The following is a 13,110-nucleotide window of genomic DNA, read 5'->3' on the forward strand; positions in this document are numbered from 1 at the left end:
GTATTATATTAGTCTATTATATTTAGTCCCGAACATCTCAGAACACTGAAGAAAATTTGTTTCTTTCAGTTAACTCATTTGAATCTTATTCCTTTAAGAAAACCTGTCATTCACTGATAACATGCTGTCTGTTTGGGACCATGTTTCTCCTGAAAAGATAAACAGTAGCTTTTCTAGTAAAAAAATACCTTTCAGAGTTTCTAAAGCATTTTTTAAAATTCCAAATATATCAAATATCCACAGAAGGTTGAAAATGGAGTCTTTGAATTTCCCATTGGGAAGTACATTTCCTCAGGAAAATATTTTCCTTAATATTTTTTCCTTTCTAAAAGTCTACTCTTTTCTCTCTGAGGGTTATGTGAGTTGGTTTATGTAAAATGAGACTTGAACCATTACCAAATCTCAAACCAAACTTTCCCCTCAAGGCTTGAAAAGAGTTTCATTTACACTAAGAAATAAGTCAGTCCCCCTCTCTCTCTTTTTCTCTCTGTCTCTCTGGTGGAGGGCTGGTGAGGTGTTTCCCGATTTAAACCATCTGGTACCTTAGGAATTGTTCACACACAAATTGCCATTTACCAAGGAAGTATACCCTATTACCTGCTTTGGACAAAGCTGAGTGTGCCGAAGGAGGAAGGATACTACCTTTCGGAATGCAATAGGGTAGTACTTGCTAAGGTAACATTACTTCTAGAGTATAGAATCTGTGTTCTAGGAATATCATGGATGTAATTATGTCTAAAAGTGTATTTGAAGGGATGGCTGTAATCAAGGGATTAACCTAAACTCTTCTAGTGCAGAGAGGTCACAAATTAAGTTGCAGCAACTTTTTGATCCTTTTGTAGGATCATTATTAATGTTAAGGTAAATACAGATTCCTAGAAAACCTAAATTCCTAGAACGCTTACTTTTTGAGAAATTAGCTCAGTATTTTACAAATACTTTAATATTGCATGACTCCATTTTATAGGAGGTGTTGGAAAACCATCCTCTCAGCCACCCACACAGTTGGTAGCATTAAAAGCGTTAAAGACAAATCGTGCTGAGTGTGGTGGCTTGTCCCTGTAGTAACCTAGAGTCCCAGCTATTTGGGAGGCTGAAGCTGGAGGATTGCCTAAGCCTAGGAGTAGGAGTTGCAGTGTGCTATGACTGCACCTGTGAATAGCCACTGCACTCCAGCCTGGGCAACACAGAGACACTCCCCATCACTAAAGAAAAAAGGGTAAATAGTATATGGATTCAATGTTGTATTTTTTAAATGTAAAGATCAATTTCCTAATTTGTATTTATTGTATATACCTTTCAATTATTCACAGTTATTGCAGGCCATTTCTATTCTCCCTTATTGGTTTGTTGCTAGGTAAGTGATATAGCTGGTTGCCATTTTTACACCGAACACGAACGTGAGGCCATGTCTGTTTCCATGCCAACAGATCCTCTTGGGAGAGTATATTCAGTAAAAGCCCGGAGGTGGTGACTCCTTTGCAGCTCCAGTGTTGCCAGCGCCTGGTCGAGCTTTGTAAACAGTGCCTGCTAGTGGTTTACAAATATGCAACTGACACAAGAGGATCACTTTCAGGCATTGGTCCTGACTGGGGTAATTCCAGGTACTTGTTCACATTCTCTAGCTCCTGTGAGTTTCATATAAAGTAATGCCAAAATGCAGTTTGAAATTGAGTCGTTTTTTGCTTATATGGTTAGCAAAAAAGCTAAAGACTAAAAATTCATACATGATATTATCTACAAAATATTTTTAATTAGCACAGTCTTTACTTTTAAGAGACCGAACAAGGACTGCAATCATGAACCTAATGGTGACAGGACATAGACGGAAATGAGATTATTGGACTTTTATACTTTTGTTTTCAAAAGCCAAGAATAAGAACACCTAAAAATGTGGCGATACATTTAACTTTTGTTCCCCAGTGGGGATATTTCGGCATTTATCCTTGAGCCGACTATGGTCAGAAAGATGCCTTTGGTTTAATTTTTATTGTTCAGTATGCCTCTACTAAATAAGTATGTAGGAGGTGAATTTTTGCCACGTTCTATTTAAAAACTGAGTTTTATAAATGTTGTCCAGTTAAAATAGATAGTTTTCCAAAAGCCATGAGAAACTGTATTGTTTATAAGCTGCAAAAATACTGAAAGTAAGAAGTACCTTTTAGCATTTCTCAAAACAACAACTGTAGTTTTCTTTAGAAATAAAGATGAATATGTAACTGTAGTGTTAGTATTTGCAAGTTGTAGTGCTATTCAGGATAAAAAAAAATTAAGCCATGACTTTGAAAAACTAACTGATAGTCAAAAGTGTCAGTGAATAGTTGAATAAACAGTGAGGAAAACAGAACCACTATAGCTTGGATTTCCTTTTTGAAACACCTAGAAATTAATCTGTTTATTAAGAGGATCTCAGGGAGTATAATAAGGGTAACGTTCTACAGAAGTGAACTGCAACAGCAGAATGGCTCAGAATATTTTTCAGAGAAATTATTGAGATATATTTTTAATCTTTGTCTTAGATTCTGTCATTGTACTATTGTAGGACCTTTGGCCTATTTTAACTCTTCGGCAAATAGAAGCCAATGATTACAACAATAGCAGAGGTAAAGTTAACCATTAATATTTAAAATATGTAAATATCAAGTTATATTCTACAATTTGAATGTATTGACTGAAGCAAAATATTAAAATAAAACTTCAAATACCTTCATTAACATTTCCACATGATTTAAAACAATGAAGGCCATTTTTTAGACATTACAGCATATAAATGAAGAGCCTTCTCTTTAAGGGGTGATACTCTGGAATCATGATCAGGAAAACCTTGAGTTCCAGTCTAGGAAGGAATTCATTCAAACTCCAGATTTCATAAGCCAATTTCTGCTGATTTGATCTTGTAGCTTTTGTAAGTAGACAAAATAGGTGGCGTCTTCCTGGTTACTCTGAAGGAAGAAGTTATGCTTTATAGTTCGATATATCTATTTCAGAACAGGGATATTCTTGCCAGTGAGGCTGATGTTCATAGTACATGAATTATAATACTTCATTCATATACTGTTTCATTGGCCCCGTGCTCTGTGAGTCAGACATGGCAGAAACAAGTGGACTTTTTTCGTAGCGGAGAAAACTGAGGCCCAAAGAGGTTAAGTGGCTTATCCAAATCCATATTGGTAGCATATGGCAAAGGTGAAACTTGAAAACAGGGATTCCCACCCCGCCCCCCAATCAAAGTGAAAACCACGAGACAATGCACATCCACTAGGATGTCTGTTGTCAAAAAAGTGAAAAATAATGAGTGTTGGCAAGAATATGAAGAAGTTGGAACTCTCATACATTGCTGGTGAGAATGTTAAATGGTGTGGCCACTGTGGAAAACAGTTTGGGAATTTCTCAAAAAATTAAATAGAGAGTTATCAATATGACCCAGCAATTCTACTCCTAAGTAGATACTCAAAAGAACTAAAAACAAGGTCTCAAACAAATACTTGTACACCAATGTTCACAGCGGCATTATTTATGATAGCCAAAAGATAGAAACAACCCAAGTGTTCATCAACAAGTGAATGAATAAACAAAGTGTGGTAGGCACATATAATGGAATATTATTCAGTTATGAAACAGACTGAAGTTCTGATACATGCTTCAACGTGGATGAACCTTGAAAACATGTTAAATAAGCCAGACACAAATGGACAAATACTGTGATTCCATTTATAAGAGGTGTATAGAATAGGCAAATTTATAGAGACAGAAAGTGAATAGATGTTACCAGGCATAGGAAGGAAGGGAAAACGGGAATTTAGTATTGAATGGGTAAAGAGTTTCTGTTTGGGATGACGAAAGAGTTTTGTAATTGGTGGTGATGGTTACACAACATTGTGAATATACTTAATGCACTGAATTGTACACCTAAAAATGGTAAAAGCTAGTTAATTTTATGTTATACATTTTACTACAATAAAAAAAAATTTTTTAAAAACTTGAGACAAATATGCTGTTGACCTTTATTTATCCTGATCCCCCAAACTGTGAACCTGAGCTTATTCTGGGCGGATCAGGGGTCCTGGTCTTACTCTAGGAAGATCCCAGAAGTTGGGTGTAGTTTATGTTTTCAAAGTTAATTCCCTACCAGTCTTGAAATGTTTCATGTTCTAGAGACCCTCCATAGTCAGCAATAAGTTCGTACATAAAAGGCCAAATGATTCTACGTCAATTGGGCATTACACAATGCGTGTTCTATGGCTGTGTGATGGATATGTGAAGATGTGCACAGCCTGCCTTAGGGATGGGGAGTGAGGCTCTGTGTGTGAAGCCAATGGAGATAGGGTAGGCTGAGATATTTCTCCTTGGCACGAGTTAGCTATGACAGAGCTATTTTTCTACATCAAGAATAAGCTAGAAAAAAAAATAAAATTGTAAACTTTTCATATTTTTTGGTGCTTTACACAAACTCTTTAGATATAGTCTATAAATCCATTTCCTTGAGATAGTCTTCCTGCTTAAAAAAATCAAATTATTTAACTTCATTGCAAAGAACATTTCAAAATAATCTTTGATGTTCAGCTAGTGTGGGATCTCCCAAGAGATATTAATGGAGATATTAAGGCAAATACTACATTGTATTCCCCTGTAACACTTTAAAATATCCCACAGCACTTGCATTAGAGAAACAAAGTGTTTCTTCCAATGTAATTTCATATGCTTTTTTAGTTCACGCTAAACTTCTTTTCCTTTTTAAGTCTCAAAAAAAGTTTCATCTTGACATTTTCTGCTTCTATTAAAATTTAGGTTTGTGGCATGTGTAATATTTTTCCACTTTATAGGCTATTTTATACTTCACATTTCTGAAAAGACAAATATAATAATTGTACCCATTAGTTTTAAAATTGACATTCTTCATATACAATGACAATTGTGTGAAATTATCATGACAATATAGTATGGTTGGTAGGAGCACTGGTGTTAGCCTGCATTGATTTGAATCCCAGCTCTGCCATTTGTTTTTGTTTTTTTTTGAGATAGAGTGTCACTCTGTTGCCTGGGCTAGAGTGCCGTGGCATCAGCTCACAGCAACCTCAAACTCCTGGGCTCGAGCAATCCTCCTGCCTCAGCCTCCCAAGTAGCTGGGACTACAGGCATGCGCCACCATGCCCGGCTAATTTTTCTATATTTTTTTAGTTGTCCAGCTAATTTCTTTCTATTTTTTTAGTAGAGATGGGGTCTCGCTCTTGCTCAGGCTGGCCTTGAACTCCTGAGCTCAAACGATCCACCCATCTCGGCCTCCCAGAGTGCTAGGATTATAGGCGTGAGCCACTGCACCCAACCCCAGCTCTGCCATTTAGTAGCTTTGTGACCCTGGGAAAGGCACTTGACCCCCATGTGCCTCATGAAATGTATTAATCTGTAACATGGAGCTAACAATAATATATACCATATAGAATTGTTATGAGAACTAAATGAGTTAATATTTGTAAAGCAATTAGAATAGTGCTGTGCACATGGAAACCACTATTTAAATATTTGTTCAGTAAAGTAGTGTAAGCTAATGGTGGTCCTAGCTTTCATGCTTTTGTTTTTTTCATGTGCAAAATGGAGATCTTTATTTCAGAAATTTACGTGAATGTTATTGAAATGCCAATAAGTAACAATTGCTTGGAAAGTCTTTGAAATAAAGTTGGTAGAAGTTACTATTTACTGTGTAATTATCAGTGCAATAAGAATATATCTTCAACAGAAGGTAGAATAACTCTCAACTAATACAGAATAGTGAGTTTGGATCAAGCACCTTAATTTCTTTTGCACCTTTGCCCTAGGTAGGAAGGGTAGCCTTTTCATTGCAGAAGATATCAGATTAATCATCATGACTCTACCAACTCTTGACATAATAATTAATCCATATAAATTACTTGAGTGATATTAAGAAAATAATTTATATAATCTGTGATGTGAGAAATCAATTGTTTCATTATTCATCATCCATTATGCAATTTTGATTTAATTTGGTTTGTTGTATATTATTTTACTGCTCTATTAACTTAATGATTTGAGCAATTATTTATGGTTTGTGACATTAGGTAATAGATTTAGAGGATATTAGCAGATAATTCATGATGAAATGATATTTATGGATATTATGAAAAATTCTCTCATTTTAATCTGACTTCTGTATGCAGTTTGATTATAGTGAATTTATTTTCTCTCTACAAAATTCATATAACACAACTATAAACGTAATTTTCCATTGACATAGAGGTGTCATAGTTATCAGTATCATATAACATAGAATAGATAGTTAATAGTGCCCTTGGACCTCAAATTTTTCATGTACCCATTGGAAGTATAATACTGTCACTGGAGGAGTCTAATGTCAGGTGAAAAAAGTAAAATAAATGATAGGATGCTCTACCATTGTTAATTTTTCCAAGATCACTGATAATTATAAACCATTCTATTGCTACTTCTGCTCTTAGGAATTCCTCATAAATATCTTTGTCCTGACTTTATAGCATGTCCTTCTCATCATTACCAGGACTTATACTTTGAATAGTGTTGTCTATTTGCATTTGTTCATATGGATTTCCTTGACCATTCCTCACTGGTCATATAGATTGGACTGGACTAATGCTATTCAAGATTTCTCATAGGAAAACATATTGTACAGGTGCACAATCTCTCATTTGCAATTCCTAATTTTCAAAACTTTGGGGAAAAAAAGTAACACATTACTTTGCAAATCTGACATGAATGGACATAAAATTATTTATAGTCTTTATCTATTTGATTTATTGTGAATATGCATACATTTTACTACAGAAATATTAGTGATTTGTTTATAAGATTTTGCTCTAAGGCCTTGATGGAGGTATTTTATAGTATATGCACTATGCTGCCTTTCTAAAATCTGGAAAAATCACATATTTTGAAATACATTTGTCTGCAAATACATTTTGTTATATATGACCTGTAATGATGATTGGTTTTGATATTCTGTAATCATAAGCACTGTACAGTCTAAGAATATAAAATTTATAATCTAGTTATGAATGCTGATCTTTAACTTTTTCTATTAGATTGCCTATAGTCATAATGTATCAATGATATTAAATTATAATCAGTGATTTCAACATCCTTAACACAATTATTGTTAATGTAGCTAGTCAAATTCTCATATCACATTTTTTTTTGTGTTTTTGAGACAGAGTCTCACTCTTTTTCCTGGGCTAGAGTGCCGTGGCGTCAGCCTAGCTCACAGCAACCTCAAACTCCTGGGCTCAAGCAATCCTTCTGCCTCTGCCTCCCGAGTAGCTGGGATGACAGGCATGCGCCACCATGCCCGACTAATTTTTTCTATATATTTTTTAGTTGTCCAATTAATTTCTTTCTATTTTTAGTAGAGACGGGGTCTCGCTCTTGCTCAGGCTGGTTTCGAATTCCTGAGCTCAAACAATCCGCCCGCCTCGGCCTCCCAGAGTGCTAGGATTACAGGCATGAGCCACCGCGCCCGGCCTCATATCACATGTTTTTAAGAAACATTTGACTGGCCCCAAACATTACTTACAGGGACTGATGATAAATGCTAAATTTACATTAGCCACATAAACAGTTTCACAGCTTTTCAGTACAATAGCTCTTTATGGGATGTCTTGGGATACTATTATCATATGTTGCATCTATTTTCAACTCTTTAGGTGAGGCTCTATGACTCCTCTCCCCTTCACTCTCACAGTCTGGAGGAGTAAATCTTTTTATATGAATTATATTGTTATAGTAACGTTTCTCATGTAGAATATGTAAATTTATAACCCTATAACCGTTTAGTGAGAGATGTTAATAATAATTTGCTTGCAAAAATCTAATTTATTAACTATCATTTTTAGGTATTTGCTACCAGGGAGTACCCAATTCTTCATGAGAACACCAACCTACAACTTGAAATACAATTCACCTGGAATGACTCGCTCCAATGTTTTGTTTACATCCCGATATGGCCATTTGTGAAACAGAAGGGAAGAGCGCCATGAGTTATGCATAATTGCAAGTCATTTTTTTTCCTCACGTTGAACATGCAAAGAAAATGACCATGAAGTGCTGTTTTATGTATATAAGACATATATATGTGTGTGATAATATATACACACATGCACCCAAATAACGTATATATTTATTATAATATATGAAAAAAAATTAGCAGAAAACTTAATATAAGACTTAACCTTTCTGGAAATGTAATAAACCACGTTAAAATTGTTTACACAAATATGTGAATGTCTAGAATTTGCTAGGTTTATAATTAATTCCTTCCTACTAGAAATGTTATTTTTGCTGCAGAGTATATAAAACAATTGATCTTGAAGATCCCATTACAGTGTTGAATTATTTTCTAGATGTCACGCCTTTTGACTTGAAAAGGGGTTAATAGTATAATACCTTATTAATTCTCATCTATAGTAGCCATTTAAAATGAAACAAAAAATATTTAGAAGCCTGGTGTTGCTCAATGGAAGGATTAAGTATAAAACGGGTTTATCATTACAACAGCTCACTGTAAAGTACTAGAAAGTTCATAACCCGATTCTCCAACATTTTTATTCCTTTATGTGGAAATTTAGCTACTTGTAATAATATACATGTTCAGTAAAGATCTGGTAAGATCATCTTATGATCTAAAATGGAAGATAGTCCAGTGGGTTAAAAATAAAACGTAAACTAGCTTTCATGTTTACTTTTCATAGGGAGTCACATAAAGGAACAGAAAATGACGGTAATGACAAAAATCTTTCTGCATGGTTTTTGTGTCTCATATCACTTGTTTTTATTTGGAAAGTAAATCTCTGATGCGTTTAACATACAGTGAAATACAATTTTTCTGTTTTGCAGAAGAGCTGATGTTTCGAACTCATTTTGATGTTATAATGAGTCACACTTATTTTATAGATCACTCAAGGTTGAGACCAACTTAACATTGCAAAGTCTAATACAGTAGTTTCTCATTGCACCATAGAAAATAATATAAATGATTGTGAATAAAAGATTCCAATTACCACATATTACTAGTCTTTGATGTACCCTTGAGGGTTCTTTTTTAATATAGAGTATGAAGTTTTCTTCCTGTCCAAAGTTATTATGCATAAGTTTCATAGCAATACTTCCTTTTCTTGAATATGGTTTTCAAAACAATGAATGAGCTTTCAGTTTTCCATAAAAATATAAATGACCCTATCATTGGCATTGAAATCCTCAGAAAGTGCAATATTCACTTCTTAGAATTTTTTAAAACTTCTTCCCCCAACAGTTTTATTTTCTCACAGATGCTAATTATTTTTAAAATTCATGAACGTTTTACCTCCTTTTACTATCCTAAAAGCTATTTCCAGTAAATCAAGAAATGGCCCCAGAGGAGAAGGAGGACTGAGAGGGGCAAATTGGCCTGAATTAAATCACAACCTGGATCATTGGCAACCCAGAGTTGTAAGTTAGATATATTTCACTTTTCAAGCCATCTTCTGAGTCTGTGTTTGGCTAAAATAGTTTGTTTCTTTCCTAAATCATTGCCAGGTACTTTATTCATTAGGACTATGAAACATCCACATTTCAGTAGATACTTTTCCTTGCTGGATGCATCCCAAAGAAGAATGTGCTATTATTGTGAAAGAAGACGATAAAGATGTGAGAATAAAGGAAATTATAGTATAGTATTCAGGACTCCATTTTGTGAATTCTGAAATATGTTATAGATTTCTTAGAATAAATAATGCAAAAATTGAGATATTGCAAAATCACTGTAAGAACAATCAACAGGTAAATCTTTTCATGGAGAATCTTTAGGCATTATTTTGAAAACTTATGATTTGACTACAAAGGAGACATAACTTTTAAGTGTCTGTATAAGATATCTATCCAGTTTATTGGCCACTCATTTGCATTACCTTAAAATTAGAAATAGTTACTTAATTTGGTAGAGTGTATGCTTTGGATCTTTTGTCCTTACTTATATAAGGTTGAAATTTTTATTTAAAACAAAAATAAGAATGTCCAATAAGAACCCTCCCCCCAGGGGAAAAAAACCCCACACAAACACAAACTTTTAAAACTAAGAGTAATTTAAATGTATGAAACTAACCAATCAATTGAAGAACAAATTTCATTTCTCTAGCTACTTAAGTCTGGCCTTATTTTTGAATACTAGAATATTATTGCCCACATTTGCTTATTTGTACTGATCTAGTCTGATATGATGAAGTTGTGAATAAAAGCCATGTGCTCATTATATATACCAGCTGGTATGCTGTGGACTATGTCTGCTGAAGTGCTATTCCCTAATGAGCAACTAAGAAGAAAAGATACAATAAATCATGGAAGTACCAAGAGGCCACAGAAATGTTTTAGAGGTATAAAATATTCCTTATTTTTTATTATAAATTTTTTATTCATAGGGTTAAAAATATCAGCATAAGTGATAGTATAGATCTGATTCTCTCTCTTCTAGGAGAAAAAATAGCTTTATCTAAAAAAACCCAGAAGCTACTTAATCTTACCAGAGGTTTTAATAGGGAATTCAGTTTACTTACAATGAAAGCGTATTTTCATCCTGTTATAGAAAAACATATCCCTGCTCATTTAGTAAATCTAAGATTGGAATGCTTTTCAGAACTCTATGAGATTGGAATAATTTCCAGAATTGCCTAAGAAACAACCTTTTTATTTTAAATCATCACCTACAAACATAGTCTGAGAGTGCAAATTAGTTTTCCCTTGAATAATCCAGCATCGTAGACTAGTTACCATTTGCTTTATGTAATCTGTTGAAGGAACTGTTGTGATTCATATTTTGATTAATTATACTAGCAACAAATTTTATTTTACTAGCATTTCATTTACCTTGTGTATATAAAAATGAAGTTGTAACAGAATCAAATATGGAAATGGCAAAGTGGTAACCTCTGCTTAGAACAAAGTTGAATATCCTTGGTTATCTATAAAATGTAAAGATCTATATAAATGTTATCATACGTCAATATTAGGTCTAAGTACACAAAAAGTTTTAACTAGTTCCTCCTCCCTAAAACTAAAACCAAACCAAGCCCAAACCAAAAAACCCAACCTTCTTTCTGTCTAATATGTATACATGACTGGTTAATAGTGGCTTCTAGACATCGAGAAAAGCGTTTTATTTTAATTCTCTTTTTAATTTGTAAAGTATATGAGTATGGAATTTTGTTATCTAACTTGAACTTTCAGATGTTTTAATATAAATTAATTCAAATACTTTCTTCTTTAGCATGTCAAAGTAATTCTGTTTAAAAATTCTTTTAATTCTAAATGTATACATTACTCGACTTTTTCAAAAGTACCAAAAAGTTGATAGCTGCATAAACACCACTATTTGATTTTCTATAAAGCGCTAATTCATTCTTAAATGTATGTTCTTAACAAAATAATAGCAAATACCTCAAGAGTGACAGAAAATACTTTCCTTTTCTGTTCTGTATTGCTAATTTACATTTTGAGTCCTAATTTAATTGGTTCTAAGGATTAAACAATAAAAAGTATAACTGTATAATTAATTGTGTTCCTGTGACCTCATGATTTTTTGAAAATTTGCTTTTCTTTTTAAATTAAGAAATTTAAGTTTCCATATTAGTTATCTCAATATTTTTGGTTAATGTTGACTTAGAAATAAATTATAAATTTAAAAATTATTCATGATGAAAATTTGATTCCTTATACTGCTTTCTCTTTCTTTCTTTACTAGTTTTTTTTTTTTTTTTTTTTTTAGTTCAGAGTTCCCTTTGAAGGTTTGACCCTTGTGTGGACAAAGTCAAGAAAAGAGAATTCCTGCCTTTTGAACATTGGTTTTTCTTGCATTTTATAGTGATGTGGTTTTGCCTCAGTGACAATAAAACATAGATAAAGTATGTTTCTGGATCAAGTTCAGTTTGTCTGCTGAGATTTTTAAGAACCACGTTGCAGTCTATGTCTGAAAGAGCATTAATTGGCCAGATCCATATAAAGCAAGATACATGGCTACAGATAACAGTCGTGCAACCAAAATTGGTATATTAAAATTTATTGCACACTTTGAGATTGCTGCCCTTTTTTGGTGTTTTTGTGGGTTTTTTGCCTTTTCATAAATGAGTGTATGGAATATCGAAGGAAAATAACTCAGGTAACACATTCTCCATTAACTGGGCTGTATTATCTAAGAAGAGCTACAAAAAGCTTTCATTTTATCCCCACCTGCTAACTTGAAAGCTATTGGTAGAGACATCAATCAATAGACTAATAGTTCCTAAATTAGTATGAAGGCTTACCTTACAAAAGTAATCCAGTAACATTGTTATTTCTGTTTCAAAGACTAACAATAATTCTTGGTTCTTAGCTGTTTGGTTCATACAATAACTACTGTACATGCTACAACATCTGAATATTAATGGATTTGCTGAAGATTCCAGGTTTGAGGATTAGCTTGAAAGCAATACATTTGCTAACATGACTCGTGACTCAAATTATCCCCATGTGCTTTACTACCTGTATATGAATGCAAATGTTGTTATAGAAAATATGCTTGAAATGTCGACACAGTGTGCAATTAGCATTGCATTGTCATGCTCCAGCATGTGATATCTGTATGGTGAAGTTATTTCAATTACTCAGATATGTTACTAGAATAAAAAAATGTTTAACATAAGAAAGCTACAATATGTCATCAAATGCTTTTTCTGTTTTACATACACACATACAGAGTTTTTTGTAATAGAAGAGACTGGCTCTCAATTAAGCTTAGGGTGATGAGATATATTTCCAGTAATTTTTTTTTCTGCTGTACAGATGCAATAGCACTATGGGGATAACTTTATCTGCTATTAAAGTCAGGTCAAGTAAACAAAATTGGTGTTAACTCCTTTAGTTACCTAGAAGGCAGACTGTTCTAAAATTTAGAAATGACACTTTCATATCTTTCTAGCATCAGGGATGATAATAGTATTAGTAATCTGATTATTAATAGTATTACATCGGCATCTCAGATATGAAGTTTATTTTATTCAGGAATTTATAATTTTGTCATTGTTAGAACTTAGCATATTAAGCCTCAAAAAGAAGCATATCATA

General features: G+C 33.5%; 1 protein-coding gene across 1 annotated transcript in view; it reads left to right on the forward strand.

The window, feature by feature from the left end:
- Positions 1-8,257, forward strand: part of TTLL7 (tubulin tyrosine ligase-like family member 7) — a 77,842-nt gene extending 69,585 nt beyond the window's left edge. Inside the window, exons 19-20 of the mRNA XM_012661044.1 lie at positions 1,431-1,604; positions 7,878-8,257. Coding sequence (XP_012516498.1) covers positions 1,431-1,604; positions 7,878-7,998 — 295 coding nt within the window. The 3' untranslated portion in view covers positions 7,999-8,257. The remainder of the gene's footprint in view (positions 1-1,430; positions 1,605-7,877) is intronic.
- Positions 8,258-13,110: the final 4,853 nt, after the last annotated feature.

This window comes from Propithecus coquereli, unplaced genomic scaffold (genome assembly GCF_000956105.1).
Source record: "Propithecus coquereli isolate 6110/MARCELLA unplaced genomic scaffold, Pcoq_1.0 Scaffold7, whole genome shotgun sequence".
Taxonomy (NCBI): domain Eukaryota; kingdom Metazoa; phylum Chordata; class Mammalia; order Primates; family Indriidae; genus Propithecus; species Propithecus coquereli.